Source organism: Echinops telfairi, unplaced genomic scaffold (genome assembly GCF_000313985.2).
Source record: "Echinops telfairi isolate 266 unplaced genomic scaffold, ASM31398v2 ScPeMD7_7469;HRSCAF=8507_1, whole genome shotgun sequence".
Taxonomy (NCBI): Eukaryota; Metazoa; Chordata; class Mammalia; order Afrosoricida; family Tenrecidae; genus Echinops; species Echinops telfairi.
Genome location: NW_022111373.1, coordinates 1,506,854 through 1,527,911, shown reverse-complemented (window position 1 = coordinate 1,527,911; position 21,058 = coordinate 1,506,854). Strand labels below are relative to the sequence as shown.

Here is a 21,058-nt window from a genome sequence, read left to right as displayed (position 1 = left end):
GGAGCTGATACCAAGGGCTCAAGTAAAAAGCAAATGTTTTAAGAATGATGAAGGCAACAAATGTACAAATGTGCTGAACACAATGGGTGGATGGATGGGTTGTGATAAGCGCTGTACGAGCCCCCAATAAATGACTTTTTTTAAAAAAGCAGATCATAAAACAAAACAGAAATGTTCATTTAAACTACAACCACTTAATTCTGCTCCATGTCACGCTAACGAATGCATGTTAACATTTTCATTCTGTTCTCATTTCAAGCAGCACAACTCAGAACACGCACGACTGCACGTTCCAACTGCACAAGTAAGGTAAAAATTAAAATTTTATAAACATATATATATATTAATGTCGATTTAATAATATAATAGTTTAACATCCTCTAGCTTGCTTTTTAAATAATGTGAATTTTCCAATATCCAAGATGATGATCAAAAAACAGTATCTTAATTATCAGAACTAAGAGGAAGTTTTTAATAATTTGGTCAAATTAACCAGGACCACAGTTCTGTATTAAACAATCTTCTCATGACAATGGAAATTCAATTCTAATTGCACAAACATTGCACATCTGATAAGAATGAGACGAACAGATCACAAGAGTCATGTGCTGCATTTGGATAAGTTTCTTCATCTATTCATGGACCTTTAAAAAAGAAATTGAGATGTATAGCTTGTACCAGGTGTTCCTACTTCACTACACTTTCTAAACATTATGAAATCCGCCACAACTAAATACAGCCCTAAGGCCTTTCGCTCAGCTATCACACTACAAATCAAACAGTAGACTTAGGGGTTCGGATTTGCTGACAGAATTATATTTGTGTAAAAGGAAGGAAAAGTACCACTCTTATGCACAGCTCTACTGTTCCCACATTCTTACAGGAGTAGATCGTCTTCAAGGGGAGATGTGAATGATCAGGATGCAATCCAGGAGAAATTCTACCCCCCACGTTTCATTCAAGTGCCAGAGAACATGTCCATTGAAGAAGGAAGATTCTGCAGAATGGACTTTAAAGTAAGGGAAAATGTCAAAACTATTGGGAGAAAAGTAACCTTGACACTTCTTCACCTGTGATTGTTGTCTTCTTGTCTATAAAATGGGAATACTAATGTATCGAGGTATGACAAGGTATGACAATTAACTGAGTAATTAGGTATACTCACAAGGATTAACTGAGTGATCAGGTTTAAGGTACTCACAATAGTGCCTAAACCCATTGCCATTGAACTGATTCCAATTCACAGCAACCCTATTTAGGATTTCTGAGACGGTAAATCTTTACAGGAGCAGACATCCTCATCACTCTCTTGTAGAGCAGCTTGTGGGCTTAAACTGCCACCCTTTGAGCTAGCAGCCCACCACTTAACCAACTATGCCACCAAGGCTCACAAGACTTCCTACTACTCCAAAGAACTGGAGCTATGGTAACCAACAGGATTTCTAATTCTCCACCAAAAATTCAAGCCACCTGCTTTCTCTTAGCCTAGACAAGTTCTTAAGCTAGAATATAGCTCTTTAGAAGAGACCAACTTTGTAATAAGTGCAGTTGGAGGAAGTACATTTTTTTTGCAAAATGCTTTCCCAGATTTTTTTATAAATAAAAGTTAGTATATGGACTTATGACTTACAATAACAACATTTAACAAACTGTTATTTATATATCAGAATTATAGCTCAAGCGTATTGTTTGGACAGGCTATTCATTGGATCAGCAAGCTTCCTATATATGAACTTCTGGGACTTCATTTGCTGCAGCAGCAGCAGCAGCAGTAGCCAGAAAAGCCATATGGCTTCATACTCCTTGCAGAAACCATTTATAATACATTAATGTTATAAACATAATCGTGAAAAGATCTGAAAGAGCCTGAGGTTGCATGAGAGTTAGACAGAGTTTGAAACAGCTGGAAAACACTTTGTTAATTTTAAGCGTTTTCTATTTTGTCAGAAACTATTAAAGGTGAAACCCTTTTGGGCTCTAACTTTTTATTTTTAGTCACAAACCCACACAGATACTTAGTTCAAGTTCATAAACGAGTCCATGGGTTTTAGTGATACTATACTTTAAACTTCTGTCACCTGCTTGTGTTTTTGCTTCTAGGTAAGTGGACTGCCAGCACCTGATGTGTCATGGTACCTAAACGGAAGACCAGTTCAAGCAGATGAATTTCACAAAATGATAGTGTCTGAGAAAGGGTTCCATTCCCTCATCTTTGAAGTGGTCACAACTCCAGATGCAGGAGATTATGTATGTGTTGCCAAGAATAGAGCAGGAGAAGCCACCTTTACCGTGCAGCTGGATGTCCTTGGTAAGCCTGCAGAGAGATTCTTTTGAGTTCCTTCAAATCCTGTAGCATTAAAAATAAAAGTCATTAAAAAAATATTTAAAAGCCCAGAGGACTTCATATTTAAGGCTAGTGTCTACACAATACAGAAAAGCACTAATTTTTATCTGCAAACCACGAAACAAGAGCAATTAAAAAAAACACATCTTTGAGGAAAAACTCAATGAAACTAGAACGAAAAATCTATCATGAAAGCTTTTCCTGAAAGGAAATAAAGGAATGGTGCAATGTCCCCACCAAATCCAGTTGCCACCAAGTTGATTCCAACTCATGGCGATGTTATAAAGGGTTTTAGAGGCTGTAAATCTTTTCAGGAGTAAATAACCTCAACTTTCTCCTGAGGGAGCAGCTGCTGGGTTTGAACTGCAAATCCTGTAGTTAGAAGCCTAATGCTTACCCGACAGTGGTGCCCGTGCTCCTTGGCACAGGAGGGCTCCAAAGAGAAAATGTCGGTCTCATCATTTCTCTGGTTTACAGTTTAAAGCGGTAACCAGTCTACCTCTTATTTTTATAAAATATCATGATCTATGTATAGCTTACAATTCAACCATAGTAGTCAACTTTTAACCTTAAACTGTGTTCTCTTTTCAAGGATGCCAATCTCTAATTATTATTACAAAAACTCAGGTCTCAAATGTTTCCTTAATTTCTTAATTCTGATAAAACTGGTGTTCTGTTTTAAAACATTCCAATTTAAGTGCTTTAAATATATCATATTTATAAGTTTAAATAAGAGATTACTGCATAAGAAATATTTTGCTATAATTCATTGCTTATTATACAAATCTTAATCAGGTTGCACAAGCCAACCAAACCCATTACCATCCAGTCAATTCCAAAACTCGATAGAAGGATTGTTCCCTAGAGTTTTCGAGACTGTAAATCTGTACAAAAGCAAACAATGTCATCTTTTTCCCTCAGAATGGCTGATGGGATTTGAACTGCTGTCCTTGTGGTTAGTAACCCAATATTTAATGGACTTACACTACAAAGACTCCTGTCATATATTGCTTTACAAAATGTCTCTTCATTCAATATCTCAATTGATCCTCACAAGTCTTCTGTGATAGGTATAGCAGATACTACTACTTAGATATCATTTTATAATAAATAATAAAATAAAATGAAGCTGAGGCTCAGGTAAATTAAATTTTTCCAAATTTGGTATCATCTGTGGGACAAATAAGGAACCTGAACCAACTCATTTTGTACTCTACCACTCATAATGCATCTCTAAAAATGAGATAATAAATGAAGATATTATTAAATTATTTACATGAACATGATTAATCATGCAATGTATCCTTGCATTCCTGTTTTAGAACTCTGAATAGTATAATACAGTAGCTTTGTATATTATTTTACCTGAATCTAAAACACAGAGTTTTAGAATAGGCTTCCAATCTTGTTGCTTTTCAAAACTTTCTGTCAATGTACAAGGTAGCATTGTTGAGTAAGCACTGGACTGCTAGCTGCAACGTCAGTGGTTCTAAACCACCAGGGACTCCTCAGGAGAAAGATGAGGCTATCTACTCCCATAGTGATCTACAGCCTCAGAAACCCCATATAGGGTCCCTATGAGTTGTAATGAACTTGATGTCAGTGGGTTTCGGTTTGTGTTTTTGTTTTTTGGGGGGTGGGGAGTATCAATGCACACACTTCATAATACTCTGGTTTACTTAAATGCCTTTTCGCCAATGTTTCAAATCCTTGAATCTTCTTATGCATGTGTAGCAAAAGAACATAGAAGAGCACCAATGTTTATCTACAAACCACAGAGCAAAAAAGTTTTCGAGGGAGAATCGGTGAAACTAGAATGCCAGATCTCAGCTGTACCTCCACCAAAGCTTTTCTGGAAACGAAATAATGAAATGGTACAATTCAACACTGACCGAATAAGGTAGGATACGTATTTTCAGATTATCTATAGTTTATTTGGGTCAGTCAACATTGACTTCAAAATGCAAAAAGACCTGCATTTATAAATTCAGTGTGTGAGGAGCCCTGGTGGTGAAGTAGCTACACATTGGCCTGCTAACTGTAAGGTCAGTAGTTCGAAACCACCAGCCTCTCTGAGGGAGAAAGATGAGGATTTCTACTCCCATAAAGAGTTACAGTCGCATAAGAACAGTTGTGAGGATGGCACAGGACCAGGCAGTGTTTTGTTCTGATGTATATATGGTCGCTATGAGTCAGAACCAACTCAATGACATCCAACAACAAAATACTGTGTTGAAAGGGGCCCTGGTGGCACAGTGGTTATGCGCATGGCTGCTAACTAAAAGGTTGGGAGTTTGAACTCACCAGTCTCCCCTTTGGAGAAAGATAAGCAGTCTGCTTCTGTAGAGATGTATAGCTCTAGAAAACGTATGAGACACTTCTCCTTTGCCTTCTAAGGTCACTAGAGGTTGGAATAGACTTGAAGACAGTGGGTTTGGGTTTGGGCTACAATGTAAAGCCTGCCCCAAGATGAAAGCCATAAATGAGACAGACAGGGTTCCTCATCTCATGACAGTCACATCCGAGAGTAGTACCATGAACAATAAGCAAGTGAATGAACCCAGTCAATAAGTAACATTTGGGCATGCTCCTGTTTGCCAATCATCTTTAACACGTGGGTGTTAAAGAAGGAAGAAGGGACTGCCCTTCTTACTTATAAATATGAAATATTCCCATGTTTCTCCTTGTTTTCCTTTCATCGCCAGCAACATATTTTGTCCCTTACATAGTCACAGCCTGTGTTCAGTAGAAAATTAAACTTAAGTTTAAATATCATCTTAAAACTCTTCTGATTAACTACCAGTTCCTGAATTAGGAAATTTAATTAAACAAATGATTGCAGGTAATGATCAGAGAACCAAACGCACTAGCTTCTTCGACCCACATCAATAATTACCCAGTGGTACCTTACATATAACCACAAAGAAATACACCAAATGATATTACAAAAGCTATGGCCTATGCATTTTCTGCTTTGACAGTATGACTTAAACTACCTCATTTTTTCCTATTAATCTACATTTCAATCCTTATTACATTATGATATCTGACAATTAAAAATTTCTTGCATATATAAAAAAAAGACTTACAGTCTCAGAAACATACAGGGGCAGTTCTACCCTAGTCTATAAGGTCACTATGAGTCACCATCCACTCAATGGCAGTGAATTTGATTTGAATTTATTACTAATAAGAAAGATGGCAATGAAAAATGACATAAAGGAGACCAAAGAGGAGCATTTAAACTCAAGAAAACCAGGAGCTAGAAATAGCCCAAGAATTTGCTCAGTTTGTAGACCAGAGACATAATAAATAAGCTTTCACAAGAAAATTTAATTCCTGTAATTTAATTTTTAAAATGTTTCTTTACAGCCTGTATCATGATAACTCTGGAAGAATTACTTTACTGATAAAAGATGTAAACAAGAAAGATGCTGGGTGGTATACTGTGTCTGCAGTTAATGAAGCTGGAGTGACCACATGCAACACAAGATTAGATGTTACAGGTATATTTTCTAACAAGCCAGGTGTGATAAAGAACAACCAGGATGATTAATCAGAAATGTAAATCTCATCAAAGTATAAAAATCTGAATTTTCTTCTCATGCATGATCAGTTTTGATTATTTTTCTTTTTCTGTCTCAAAATGATGATCTAATACAAGCCATTTTGTTTAGAATGGATTTCCTGAAGTGATTTTTATTTTATCTATTTCAGTCCGTCCAAACCAAACAGTTCCAGCTCCTAAGCAGTTGCGAGTTCGACCAACTTTCAGCAAATATTTAGCACTCAACGGGAAAGGGCTGGATGTGAAACAAGCTTTTAACCCCGAGGGAGAGTTTCAGCGGCTAGCAGCTGAATCTGGACTCTATGAAAGCGATGAACTTTAAACACGTGACCAGCTTTGGGAAACCTAACAACATTAATAACATAAGGAAAGCTTTGAAATTAAAGCCATAGCTGTATTAACAGATTACTGCTTTAATTAGGTCATATAACTAATATATATTTAACATCTTTTTCCTTTGAGTCTTGCACATTCGGTATACTTCTCTGGTTTGTAAAGCCTACAAAAAAATCTGAGTGTATGGGTTTGCAACTTTAGAAAACTATCTTAAAATGTGGGATTTTAACATTTAAATCGTATACATCAGTACCATCCATGAGTTATTATCAGCCTTTTAAACATGCTAACGCTTGTAATACTGTAAGGTTTACTGGGACTGTTTCTAAATCCTATTTTGCCTGTTTTTGTAATAGGAATACTAACATGGTATAGATCTGAGTGTTCCATAGTTTTATGTCAAAAGAATAAAATTTAAAGCATTAAAAGACTGTTTCCTCTTCACAAAAGTCCAGCTATGTAAAAACAAAAGAGCTTGTTTTGTTTTGTTTTAAATACTAAGTAGGCCACGCTTGGGAAAAGCAAGATTAAGTTCCAAAAAGGCAGTAATATAACTTTCTAGAATCTTGTCTTCTTGGTTCCTCTTGAAACTGAGCTATACTTTCAATGGTTCGCCCTTCAAAAGCACATTGCTCCTGAAATTGTGATTTTGTTTTAACCAGTTAAATCCATAATTCTGCAAGATCTTCCAGACTACACAGCTCAATGGAAGAAGTATTCAGGAATAGGATCTACAAGTCATTGATATAATTCCTATATTTAATGTGTATTCAAATTGCCTATATCTTGGTGGTGGTCTTTCTATAATTTCTGACTCTTTGGGAGTACAAAGATAATCTCGTCACATTAGAAAGCATAATTTTGTGCACTTCTAAGAGCCCAAGTGCAGGAAAGGGTAAATCTTTTTAGAAAACTAGTCTCAAGCCAGCACAGTAGCCCTTTCTCTTCCTCAGGCCTTCCTCCCACGGCTTTTTTGCTGCGCCTCTGTTCTTTTCATGTTCTGACCCTCACTTCGTGTGGCCTAGTTTTGCTTTTTATCTGCACATAAGAGCATTTATCAGCATCGCTCTACCTCGCTTTCAAAGAAATAACAAAAGTAACTTTATTTTTTACTTTTCAAAACAGGTTGGCGATTTTCTTTGCCGGCAGCCTCCCAGGGCCTTTGAATTGAATTCCGTTTTATCTGCCATTTTACCAACAAAGAATCCCTCCTGTTATCACCTGGCAGGCTTTAGCTGCCTTAATTTACAGCCTTTCTATGGCTAGTTTACAAACCTTTGTAGTTTCTGGCCAGACATGGGTCTGGGCTCTCAAGGACTCCTCTTGGGCCTGACCTTTTCCCACCCTGTAGTCTGTTTTCACTCTATTTTAATGTTTCTTTAGTCATACTGGGGAAACAGGGAGTGGGGGTTCTTTCTTGCAAAACTCAACTCACAGCCATCGAGTCCATACTTACCCTGTATAGGCCCTATAGTATGGGGCAAGATAGAACTGGTCCCTGTGAGTTTCCAAGACAGTAATGGTTAACGGGAGTAGAAAGCTCCGTCTTTCTCCCGTAGAGTGGTTTCGAACTATTGACCTTGAAGACTGAAGCCCAAAGTGTAACTACTACGCCACCAGGGTTCCTTATTTCTACAAAGGCACTCTATTTTCTTCTGCAAGTAGCAGTAGCAGCTTACCAGAAATCCCAGCTTCAGTCGCCCCGCAACCGTGTAAATTATTGCTCGACCCGCCCCGTACTTCAGGTAAGTTATTTAACCTCTCATAGGCCTTGGTTGCTTCAGACCTGAAAGTGGGGACAAACTACCTGTCAAGGAAGTGTTTATGAAGAATAAAACGAGGCAGTAAATGTTAAGGGAAGTCAATAATTACAATTACTACGGTTTTCATGATTAACCCCTGGTTCAAAGCCTGGTATACACCCCAGGAAGTGAACTCCTACCTATAGGGTAGAAAAGCCACGTTCCCCAACCCCACCAAACGAGAAGCGTCAGAAAAGCGCGTTCCCAGGAGTCCTCGTGCGCACGCGTCCCGGCAATAACTAGCGTAGCGGACCAGAGCCCTGGAGTGGGACGGCTCACGCAGGCGCAGGAGCTACCGGGGCAAGCGCCGCCGCACTGACTGCGCAGGCGCAGGAGCTACCAGGGCGCGCGCCGCCGCACTGACTGCGCAGGCGCAGGAGCTACTGGCGCAAGCGCCGCCGCACTCCCTGCGCAAGTGCAGGAGAGCTGGGCGGGTCGAACGGGCGTCTGCGTCCTCGTCGCCATGCCTGAGGCCTCTCGGTGGCACCAAGGCGGTGAGGCGCCCCTTTGAGGAGTGGGTGGGAGTTGGCAATTTCAAGGGCCCTGGAAGGAAGTCGGCCGCTCCGAATGAGCGAGGCGTAACCGTCGGCACGTTCAGCCCTCGGCCGCCTGCTCTTGAGAAACGGCGAGCGGAAAGTGGGCGCAGTTCACAGGCGGGGAAACCGAAATCCCGAATCACTCATCCCTGGCCCGAAGCTCGAGCTTGGGTGCAGTCACCTCTTGTTCAGTGACCGACTGCGAAGGCCTTTCTTGAGCTAAAGGATGTCGTGGCTTCGATAGAACCCGAATCAGAGGACTGGCCCCACTTCTGGCAGAAACTGGCCTTCCACGTAGTGGTGGCGTGGAGGTGGAAGCGGGAGGAGATGAAGGATGTTGTTTGTTTTGCATTTTGCCTTTTCATTGTTATGACATGACTGATGAGGAGGCATCCCTTTTAGAAAATCGAGTAACATACAGGCACAATGCCAATTACCACTACCTCATAAACAGAATCAGAAAGTAGCCAGAAGTCATTGAGCTCTTTTCCACATTGTAAATTAAATATAAATTACATCACAAGGTAAAGAAATGTTTGTTTTATGTCTCGCAGGGACCCCGAAACCTAAGCTGAAGTACCGGAGGGACACAGAAATTAGAACTACACTTCAGGAGTTGTTAGTCTACTTTATTTTTTTAATAAACCTATGTATATGTAAGTACACAGATTGTAGACGAATAGAAATATGAAAATTTGCCATAAACATTTCGGATAACACCCAAGAAAGCACCTCCCTGCCATCAAGTGGATGCTGACCCATAACGCCCCCAATTAGGGTAGAAGTGCCCCATGAATTTTCGGTGTTAACTCTTTACCAGATGGAGGACAAAGCCCCGTATTTCTGGGGCTGACCCGCTGGTAGTTTGAACTGCTGCCCTTGCAGTTAGCAGCCTAACGCTGACTAGTACACCACCAGGGTTCACACACTTAATAGTACAATATGTTTGTGTTACAAATATATCCATGGATCAATGGCAATCTTTAAGGAGAACTGGGAAAATGTCACAACTTGTACTTTTCTATATATCAATAGCATTGATTTCATATGTGAATGAAATCAGTTGCCATTAAGTCAGCGCTGATTCATAGCGACCCCATGTGTGTCAGAGCAGCACTGTGCTCCACCGGGTTTTCGATGGCTGATTTTTTTATTTAGATCATCGGGACTGTTTTCCTGAAGCATCTCTGGGTGGACTCAAATCAGCGATCTTAAAATTTGCAGCCAAGCGGGTTAACCGTTTGCACCACCCAAGGACTCCTTACTATATGAAGACAATACACGGGAGCTTTTAAACGTTTATGGAACATGGAATTGAAAGATAAGGAATTTGTAGTAAAGAGCATTTTGGTTTTTTTAATAGCTTTGCTAACATGTAGAATACATTGGAAAATGGGTTGTTGCAGATGCAGTTTGGTTAAAATTTAGCATCCTATCATTTGATCTCCTTTTGACCCATTTAAAATTTGTTCTGGTTTTTAATATTCTGTTTTCTTTTTGATTAAGGTCTTTTTCTGTTTCACTTTGTTATTATTGTTAGTTTTACTTGTTTGTTTTATGTTTTTCTGTATATGAAATCAAGGGAAGGTAAATCAATAGCGACAGTAACTGGATTAATGGTTTCTGGAAATGGAGAGCTAATAAGGATGAGTACAAGAATGAAGAAAATGTTCTAAAACTGATTGTGGTGATGATTGCGCAACTCTTCTTGATGTGATTGAACAGTTGAATTGTGTGATATTCAAATTTTATGCCAATAAAACTGCTGGGAAAAATCAAACAAAAAGCTTTTGGGGGGAGCATTTTTTTTTTTTTGATACATGCTCAATATGCATGTAAGTTTGCCTAATGGGAGGACTGTATGTGCTATATGGCATTGTCTACCAATTAACCAGTTGTTATTCTAGAAGTGGGTTTGAGTCACATCTTGATTAAAATGACAACTGTAGACAACCTTATAAATTAAGATTTCTTAGACTGGTGTTTAAAAGTTTCTATAAAGATAACATACCACAAAATACTTGAAAAATGGAAAAATGTAAGTAAAAAAATCACTTATAGTTTCACCATTCAGGAAAAGAAAAGGAAATTTTATTGTTACAATAAGAGTTGAATATTATGTAATTATTAAAGAATGGCAGAGGCATAATATGCCATGAGTGATGCTAAAGATAACATAGTTTTTAAAAACTAAAGGATTTCTGACAAATGAAGAAAATATTTCACCTGTACTTTTCTCTAAGCCTCAATCCATAGCAATCCCCAAAAAAGAATAAGAAGAAATACTAGCTAATATTTTGTAAAACTCTAACCACGTGCCAAGCACAGTTACTTCTCACAACAAAACCATATAACAAAAGCTATTATTCCAATGCTGGGACTTAAACCCATATCTTTTAAAATTCAAAGCCTACAACTTATACACTCACCATAATATATTATCTGTTCTTCCATCTAGACTTGATCCTGCTTAGATTCTAAAATCAGATGAGATTGGAGTTCTGGGTTCTATTCTCAATATAGAATTTTTAAAAGTCATGTTTCAGAATAGTGTGTATAATATTTTTGTAAACAAAAAATCTTATAAATATGTGTACATCTGTCTATCTTGATAAGATAGGTGGGATAAACAATTTGGAGAAGAAAACAACGGGACTGACGGTCCCAGGGGATATGGGAGAAGGGGAGGTGGGAGAAAGTAAGGGGAAGGTGTCAACCAATCCAGGGACAAAGAAAACAAGTGAACTAAAATCAATGAAGAGAAGGGCATAAGATGCCTAGTGGGGTTTAATCAAGGGCAATGTAACAGCGAGGAATTACTGAACCCGAATGAAGGCTGAACATGACAGTGGGACAAGAGGAAAATAAAAGGAAATAAGAGGAAAGAAGTAGGAGGCAAAAGGCATTTATAGAGGTCTAAATACAGGTATGTACATATGTAAATATATTTATATATAACTATGTATTTTAAGTATTAAGGTAACAAATGGACATTGAGTCTCTACTTAAGTACTCCCTCAACACAAGAACACTTTGTTCTAATAATCCGGCATTCTGTTTCTGTGATGCTCACCTTCCTGACAAGATCACTGAAGACAAAATGGGTGCTGTATTAGTCTGGGTACTTTGGAGAAACAAATCCACAGCAACTCATGTATAAGAGAGTTTTATGTAAAGAAAATGTGCATCACGAAAACATCCCAACCCAATGCTGCCCAAGCCCACAAGTCCAACATTAACCCAACACCAGTCCACAAAGTCTTCCACCTCACAAAACAGAGGCAATGATGCCAACTGCAAGAGGAAAGCTGAGTCAGTGAACAAATAAGCATCTCAGCACTAGCAGGGGTCTCCACACGGCTGCTCCAGCACCCAGGGCTGCATCGGGATAGGTCCATGTAGCTTCTTCTTGGGGATGTCTTGTATGAAGTCAATCTTGCAAGCTGAAGCAGGGAACTGCTAAGGCAGCTGCACCCTGGTGCGACCATCACAAAACAAGAGACCGAGAACTAGAAAGGCGAGGATCACCACCCATTTCTCCCTCCGCCTTTCAATTAGGCCCACGTGATTATCGGCCAGGCTGGGACAATTAACTAACTCAGGTGCATAAGCAAATGTGGTGAAGAAAGCTGATGATGCTCAGCTATCAAAAGATATAGCATCTGGGGTCTTAAAGACTTGAAGGTAAACAAGCAGCCATCTAGCTGAGAAGCAACAAAACCCACATGGAAGAAGCACACCAGCCTGTGCAATCATGAGGTGCCGATGGGATCAGGTATCAGCCACCTAAGACCTAGAACAAAACCATACCAATGTGAATGGGGGTGGGGGTCACAGAGTAGAGACCCAAAGCCCATCTGTGGACAATTGGACATCCCCTTACAGAAGGGTCACAAGGAAAAGACAAGCCAGTCAGGGTGCAGTATAGCGCTGATGAAACAACTTTCCTCTAGTTCTTTAATGCTTCCTCCCCCCACCCCAATATCATGATCTCAGTTCTACCTTACAAATCTGATTAGACCAGAACATGTATACTGCTACATATAAGAGCTGGAAGCACAGGGAATCCACGACAGAGAAGCCCCTCAGGACCAATAATGACAATAGAGATACCAGGAGGATAAGGGGAAGGTGGGAGAAAGGAGAAATTGATGACAAGGATGACATATAACCCCCTCCCAAGGGAACGAACAACAGAAAAGTGGGTGAAGGGAGACAGAGGGCGATGTAAGATATGAAAGTAATCTGTAATTTATCAAGGATTCTTGAGGGAGAGAGGGAGGAGAAAAATGAGCTGATATCAAGGGCTCAGGCAGAAAGAAAATGCTTTGAAAATGATGACGGCAACATATGTACAAATGTGCTTGACACAGTGAATGAATATATGGATTGTGATGAGCTGTAAGAGCCCCCAATAAAAGTAATAAATTTAAACAATGTTTTAAATATGTATGCATCAAGAAAAATCTGGAAGACTATACCAAACCTGATTGTAGAGGTGGGTTACAAGAAACTTCTTGCAAAGTACATTTTTATTTTTTTCTTAAAAAATATTTTTATGATTAGAAAAATATTTCAATTTAAGAATATAATTGAAAACGAGCTGTGAATTCATTTATAATCCTGTTTCTAAACATAATTTTAAAAAAATCTTTTCCTTAGTGACTTTTGGGATGGTAAATCCACATATGTATTATTTGAACAAAGTTATGTCATCTCTATTTTTGGACACTTCTGTGCCTGGTGATGAAAGAACCAGCTTTAAGTCTGTTCGCAGCATAACTGATTTTTGGAAGGTAAGATATGTGATTATGGATGCTATGGCTTTAGATATTCCATTTAAAAAAAAAACCTTGACATATAGCAGACAAATAAATGTGTTGAAAGAATCTGTAAAAATACCCGTTCTTCACACTATTAGACTCAACCAACCAGTAGGTAATTATTGAGAACCTGTGTTCTCAGTGAGATAGAGGTTGTATATCTTGGGGAGAAAAATATACTTATTTATGTTCTCATTTGGAAAATATGAGATTTGTTTCTTATATGAAGGTTTCTAAATTTGGTATGTAATTGTGTGTAGTGAAAATTACTCTTAAAGATTTCTTAAGTTGCCTATAAAGTATAATCTGTGGTTTGGGCATACAACCCTGTACTGTGTGTGTTTTAGAGTAGTATATAGTAATAATAGGGTATGTATTCAGAATATAATTTTACAGCACTTTTATGTACTTAGAGAATTTCCATCAGCATAGCACAGACTTGTTTTTCCATTACACTTAACATAGGAAGATCCTCACATTATAAGGAAAGAATAGTTAAGGGAACTGCAGGTTTATATATGCCATGTCATAACTATTGGAACATCCAGGGAGGAGGCAGAGAAGGCTTTCCAGAGATTATGATAATTCATTTGAGTGTCAGAAGATTACTAAGGGGAGGCCACTCTAGGAACTATAAATATGTGCTTTAAGTAATTCTGTATGGGAAATTATGAGAATATGAACGACGACGAAATAAGAAAGGACAGAGGTTAAGAACAGCATCCTCAAAGCCTACATGGAAGAAGCATGCCAGCCTGTGTGATCATGAGGTGTCGATGCGATCAGGTATCAGGCATCAAAGACCCAGAACAAAAATCATATCGTGAATGAGGAGGAGCGTGGAATGGAAACCCAAATTCCATCTGTAGACAATTGGACGTCCTCTTACAAAAGGGTCACAAGGAAGAGACAAGCAGGGTGCAGTATAGCAACGATGAGACATACAACTTTCCTCTAGTTCCTAAATGCTTCTCCCACCCCACCCCACTATCATGACCTCAATTAAGCATGTGTGCTTGACACAATGGATGTATATATGGATTGTGATAAGAGCTGTAAGAGCCCCCAACAAAATGATTGGAAAAAAAAAGAATAGCATCCTAGGAACTTCAAATTTATCTTATTCAGAAGATAAGGTCATTCATTTCCTGAGAATGAGAAGGCAAGCGTGAGCTGTGCGCTAAATAATAGGTCGTTTGAATGACCAATGAAAGAATGATAGATTTTTGTTTTCCTTGAAACAAAAAATGGAGCTCACTTTGCCTTAAAAAACAAATGGGAAAATGTTTTGAGAATGATAAGGGCAATGAATGTACAAATGTGTTTTACACAATTGATGTTATGTATGGATTGTGATGAGTTGTATGAACCCCTAATAAAATGATTTTTAAAATGGGGGGAAAACTTGCTATCTTGGGGCATGTACAAGGTCAATGACAAAGGCAAAAGGAAGAAAGAAAAAAAATTAGAAACCCTGGGTTTGTAACCTTTAGAATGAGCACATAGGAGTAGTTAAAAAGAGCAACCACTGTGGCTACTGTTGGGGTGGGGGGCACAGACAACTTTGAGGTGAAGTTATGATACACAGCTATGATATGCAGTTTAGTATTGGGAAGAAATTTTCAACATCTCATATAAGTGGAGAAAATGGAATTAAATGAAATAATATTTATAAGGTACTTAGAGCCGTACCCACCCATTGCCTAGTAAGTGGTCACTCAGTAAGGATTAGGCATCATAATCATCATTACCATTAGTATTAATGGTAACTTGGTCAGCAATGTCATTTTCATCAGATTTCTCTGATTTTTATGCTTTCAAGATCACGTTAAAAGTGTGGATTCTGTTGGCATCAAAGTATGTTTCCCATGACATTTATCTTTCTCTATAAAGTTTATGGAAGGACCCCTTTTGCAAGGTCTGTACTGGGACTCGTGGTATAATAACCAACAGCTGTATAACTTAAAGAACACCAGTCGCATCTACTATGAGAACATACTTCTAGGAGTTCCAAGAATCCGTCAACTAAAGGTTCGCAACAACACATGCAAGGTCTATTCACCTTTTCAGTCTTTGATGAGTGAGTGCTATGACAAATACACTTCTGACAATGAAGACTCGGACGATTTTGGTCTTAAACGTGATACCGAGTGAGTATTATAAAAATTATACAGTAATTTTTGTAGCTGATCAATATTTTAGTGAAATTGTGAAAAGATGTGTTTTTTCCAACTAATAATCCACAGGATACTTTCAATAATGGTATCAAAAGTAACTTACAGGCAGAAGTATGTAAAAAAGGAAATTCAAAGTTTACACGCAAGGAATGCAAGAGTGCAAATACTTTGAAAGGGGAAGTGCTATTACCAAGGTTTTCAATTTGACATTAGTCTGTGATGGAAAAACAGGTCTCACATGATGTTCATATTCACATAGATCACGCAATATTTTTAGATGTCAAAAACAACAAAACTCACCGCCATCAAGTCAGTGCCACCTTAGCGACTCCCTGTTTCCAAGACTGCAACTCTTGACAGGAGTAGAAAGCCTCTTCACACTACCGACCTTATGGTTAACAGCCCAATGCTTACCCATTCCCTCCAAGAGAAAATGCTACAGAGTCCAGATACATGGAAAATATTTAGGGTCCCACAGTCCTCTGGAAACTAGAAATGGCCAACGGTAAAAGGCCAGTTGGGTTTTGTTGTTGGTTTGTTTGCTTCAGGATACAAAGTGGGCTTTTGGTATTTTTCTGGCTGGCATATGCCAACACTTCTTAAACTATGGGTTGCAGCCCCACATGAGGTTGTTTAACTGAATGTGGGGAATCTCGAAAATTTGGCAACAGTAAAAGGTTTCTGGTCATACAATGACCAAGAGAAAATCGTTCAAAATAAAATACACAATAAATCCAAGGTGCTTCTGGCAGTGCTTGTTGTGTTACACATTTCTCTGTGGAAAAGTTTTAAAAGCCCTAGGCAGTGTTTGGTCATTATAGTCAAATAATTATCCCCCACCCCCGGTTGTAGCCTAGCCATCTTCCCTCACGCACATTCCAAGTGTGTCTCAATATCCCTAAGGACTTTTGGGCGGCTTTGTCACTTGCCTTCTTGCTCACCTTGGTTTACTTCCGTGACTTCCTGTGCTGCGATACTAAGCAGGGATCGTTGTGCTCCACAAGCAGTCATCTGACAGTGCCTGCCAAGGGTGCTATGACCATTGTCAAGGCTACAGCCGGTACAGTTTCATGCCAATATTTTGTACTGATCACGGAAAAGCCCAATGAACTGGTACTGGCTTCCCTTTACACACAAACTACTGGTACCAGTGCTGTTAATAGTTTGTGCTTTCAGAGCCCTCTGAAACTCATAGAGGAGAAGAGACTATACTTTTTATAATTTTTATTAATGTGATGCAAATATTTACAAAGTTCTACCCTACCTACTCAACAATTTCCATTGTCCAGAATCCATTCCTCACTCTCTTAGTTGTTTCTTCTAGTGTGTACTTCCTATTTCTTAGCATACTTAGACTCTTAACTTTACAGTTCAACGTACATGTATCTGTTGTCTTTCTGACATAGAAGGTAATCTAACAGGTAGCTATTTTATGCACCACCACCCATTATCCTTTCAATATACATACACCATAAACTGTTAAAGTATTACAATGTTTATGTAACAAATATACATTATAAATACATTTCCTTTTTGGTAAAACCTCCCTGTTTACTCTCAAGATTAGTAATTGCTATATGTGTGCATGTGTGTGTTTCACTTACATTTCCCTTGCACGGATTTTTGGGTGTTCTTGAGGACGACATACATATATGTATAGAAAAAACTGTTTATAGTTTTGCTTGCTAAATCAGTATTTTACTTATTAATCTCAATATTCCTTAAGCTTTTACTTTGACTCCTTAAATTTCAAGTCATTTTTTTGAGAAGTGTTTAGGCCAAACAAAACCAAACATTTTCTTAAGCTTGTTTAAATCAATGGGTTAACAAAATCCATTTTTAAATTTAAAGAGTTCAGCTATATCACTAAAGCAAAATTTTCTAAAATGCTTCTGTAATTCTTATAACTTTGCTTATGTTAAATTCTTCACCATGGTGACACAGTCACTTAAATATCATAATATTGTTCACTGTTTCCCCTTCAACTTAAAAATTATGAGATAAATCAATTATACATTTAAATTGGAAATTCAAGACTATTTTAAGAGATATTTTAATATTCAAAAATATCTTTAGCTACTTTAAATAACAAAGGTAACACATTGAGTTTGGTTTATTTTACCAATATCTATATTGTTCTGGAGCATATGGTACCTCCTAAAATAGCTGAATGTCAATTATTTTTGATACAATATCTCTGTGTATATCTTCCATCTCCTGATGCTTCCTGCATTGTTCACTATTTTGCCTGTAGAATCCTTCAATATTGCAACTTCAAGTTCGAACTTTTTCTTCAGTTCTTTCAGCTTAAGAAATGCAACGCAAATTCTTAGATTTTGGTTTACTAATTCCAGTTCTTTGCGTATTTCATTATAATACTTGATCTTTTCTGTCCACCCTTTGAAAACTTCTTTTGACTTTGTTTTTCAATTATTTTATGTTATCTTTTTTCCTCTTTCACTGTACCTGTTTCATGTCCAGGAGCTCTGGTAGTGTAGTGGGTTAGACATTGGACTGCTAACCACAAGGTCAGCGGTTTAGAATCATTAGCTGCTCACCTTGATGATACTTTCTACTCCTGAAATTTTATAGTCTCAGAAGCTTGCAAGGGCATCTCAACTTGACCCTATAGAATTACTGTGGGTCAGAATCAACTTGATAGCAGCTAGCTTTGATTAAGTCCGAGAGTAATTTTCAGAATCTCTTCTGACTTTTGCATTTTGTTCTTTTTTTCTCCATCTTTTAAATTACCTTTTTCTTCATATATGATGTCTTTGATGTCAATCCAGAATTCATCTGATCTTGGGTCATTAATGTTGAGTGCATCAATGATCTTTAAAATCAGGTGAGATATATTTGGTTGTTATCAACTTGTTCTAATTTTCTTGAATTCTCATAAGAGCAATTGATGGATGGTCTGTCCCATAGTCAGCCCCCTGGCTTTGTTGTGACTGATTGTCTCTTTCCACAGATTTAGTCAACTTGATTCCTGTGTATACCATCCCATGAGGTCCATGTGGACAGTCAAAATTTATGTTGTTAAAAAATTTAAAAAACTCACAGCAAATGTACAAATGTGTTTGACACAATGGGTGGATGTATGGATTGTGATACGCATTGTACAAGCCCCAATGAAATGATTTTTTTTAAATAATAAAAAATTAAAGAAAACTCACTGCCATTGAGTCAGTGCTAATTCATAGTGACCCCCTGTGGGTTTCTGAGACTATAGATGTTTACAGGAGTAGAAAGCCCAGTTTTTCTCCCAAGGAGCACCAGCACCTGGTGGTGTACTGATTATGAGTTGTAGTGACCACAAGGTCAGCTGTTCCATAGGAGAAAAACAGGGCTTTCTACTCCTGTGACACGTTACAGTCTTGGAAACTCACAGGGGCAGTTCTGCCCTGTCCTATAGAATCACTGAGTCAGCATTGACCCAATGGCAGTGAGTATGTTGTTAGGTACTATCAAGTCGGCTGAAATTCATACTGAAACACAAAACTGCCTAGTATTGCTCCGCCCTCATAATCACTGCTGTGCTTGAGCCTATCTTTGCGGTCACTGTGTTGATTCACCTTGTTGAGGATCTTCAGCTCTTTCACAGACTCTCCTTTATAAAGCATGAGGTCCTTTTCCAGGAATTGATCACTCCTCATAATATGTCCAAAGTACATGAGACAACGTTTTGCCATCCTCACTTCTAAGAAACATTTTGGCTGTACTTCTTTCAAGACAGACTTATTTGTTCTTCTGGCAGGTAGACCCTTGATGAGATGGACTGACCCAGTCACTGCAACAATGGGCTCAAGCATAGCCTTTATTACATACGTAGTCATCAGGATGATTATAAAGAGTAGGGTTTATCACAGGCCAGGCCCACACCTCTCCAAAGACGTCCCATACAAGGGTGGTATGTGTCATCACCTCCAGACACATCTGTCAGTGCATCATGGGCAAGAGAATAAAGGATGCAGGCCTGGGATTGTATAATTTACACTGAATGAGTGCACATGCTGGAGTACAGGAGGAAGCAGACACAGGGCCTTTGTTTAGGCACAAATAACACAGTCATCCTTTTGGAGCAAATACCACAGCTATCCTGCGGCCAGACTGTGTAGCCATCTTCCTTCTGTCGCTACAAGACGAATTGTGCAAGACAGCAATTTCTAATGAATGATACACCAAGCTAGAAAACCCAAGGGGTCAGTTAACAGGTGGAATTTTAAAAATATCCTCAAAACACCTAGTAGCTAACCATAAAGTCAGCAGTTGGAAACCACCAGCCACTCTGTGAAGGAAAGACGAGGTTTTCTACTCCCATCAAGAGTTACCATCTAGGGGCAAGATATGACAAAATAACAATTTATAAATTATCAAGGGCTCATGAGGGAGCGGGGAGGGAGGGGGAAAATGAGGACCTGATGCTGGGGGCTTAAGTGGAGAGGAAATGTCTTGAGAATGATGAGGGCAATGAATGTGCAAATGTGCTTTACACAACTGGTGTATGTATGGACTGTGACGAGAGTTGTATGAGCCCCTAGTAAATCGATTAAAAAAAAAAGTTACCATCTGGGAAACTCCAGGAGCTGGTCTACCCTGTCTTGTAGGGTCACCATGAGTCGGCGTTGACTCGATGGCAGTGAGTTTGCTTTGGTATGAAAATATTTCTTTATCCTCAACCTAGTTTTAACTCAAATTACTGTAATACCTACAAATACATAACTCTTTTCAAGAATTATAACTTTTGAACCAAAGGTTAGTTTTAGATCCTTCAAGTACTTCTCAATCAGGCTTTCTCATCTCTGCATTCTTTTGTCCAATAGATGGAAGTACTCCACTTCTAGCTCCAACTCCCCTTGGCACTGGGGATTCGTTGGTGTGTATGGAAATGGGGGATATACTTTCACTTTATCAAAATCAAAGTTTGAAGCCAAAGACAAGTTCGTTGACCTTCGACTACACAGCTGGATCACAAGAGCAACGAGAGTTGTTTTTATTGATTTTTCATTATACAATGCTAATGTAAATTTGTTTTGCATCATCAGGTGAGTGACACAAAAACTCTTTTATTAGCACAACCAGTTGCCAACAAGTTGATTCCAACTCATGGCAACCCTATGTGTCAGAGTATAGCTGTGCTCTCTACAGGGTTTCCATGGATGATTTGGGAAAGCAGATCACCAGGCTTTTCTTCCTACGCATCTCGGGGTAGACTCACACCTTTAAGCCTTTAAGTTAACAACTGAGCAAGTTAACTGTTGGCACCCTCCAGGGGCTCCTTTTATTAGCATATAAACATTTTAAAGCATCCAGACCCTGTTGTGTGTACTTGTACTGAGATTTAAATCATAGCCTTTGAAATAAAAATGTAGTCTTATTGCCAATAATGAAAAAGGTTATGCAGTATCATATCCATTGTATTATTATTTCAGGATCTATTCAGGAACATGAACTGCATATGATATGTTAATT

At 38.6% G+C, this 21,058-nt stretch overlaps 2 protein-coding genes across 7 annotated transcripts in view; both read left to right on the top strand.

Annotated features, from left to right (window-relative positions):
• The window catches only part of MYOT (myotilin), a 25,110-nt gene extending 18,431 nt beyond the window's left edge, over positions 1-6,679 (top strand). For 2 of the 4 annotated variants that reach the window (XM_045284993.1, XM_004696630.2), the window contains exons 5-10: positions 263-309; positions 884-1,016; positions 2,101-2,308; positions 4,079-4,244; positions 5,717-5,850; positions 6,062-6,679. In XM_045284993.1, coding sequence (XP_045140928.1) covers positions 263-309; positions 884-1,016; positions 2,101-2,308; positions 4,079-4,244; positions 5,717-5,850; positions 6,062-6,234 — 861 coding nt within the window. In that variant the 3' untranslated portion in view covers positions 6,235-6,679. Of the gene's footprint in view, positions 1-259; positions 310-883; positions 1,017-2,100; positions 2,309-4,078; positions 4,245-5,716; positions 5,851-6,061 lie in introns of all 4 variants that reach the window. The other 2 variants (XM_045284992.1, XM_045284994.1) reach the window with 1 other exon arrangement.
• Positions 6,680-8,489: 1,810 nt separating this feature from the next.
• PKD2L2 (polycystin 2 like 2, transient receptor potential cation channel) overlaps positions 8,490-21,058 on the top strand; it is a 40,461-nt gene continuing 27,892 nt past the window's right edge. For all 3 annotated transcript variants that reach the window (XM_045284990.1, XM_045284991.1, XM_004697011.2), the window contains exons 1-5: positions 8,490-8,544; positions 9,141-9,242; positions 13,249-13,382; positions 15,303-15,559; positions 20,410-20,631. In XM_045284990.1, the coding sequence (XP_045140925.1) occupies positions 8,514-8,544; positions 9,141-9,242; positions 13,249-13,382; positions 15,303-15,559; positions 20,410-20,631 (746 nt within the window). In that variant the 5' untranslated portion in view covers positions 8,490-8,513. The remainder of the gene's footprint in view (positions 8,545-9,140; positions 9,243-13,248; positions 13,383-15,302; positions 15,560-20,409; positions 20,632-21,058) is intronic.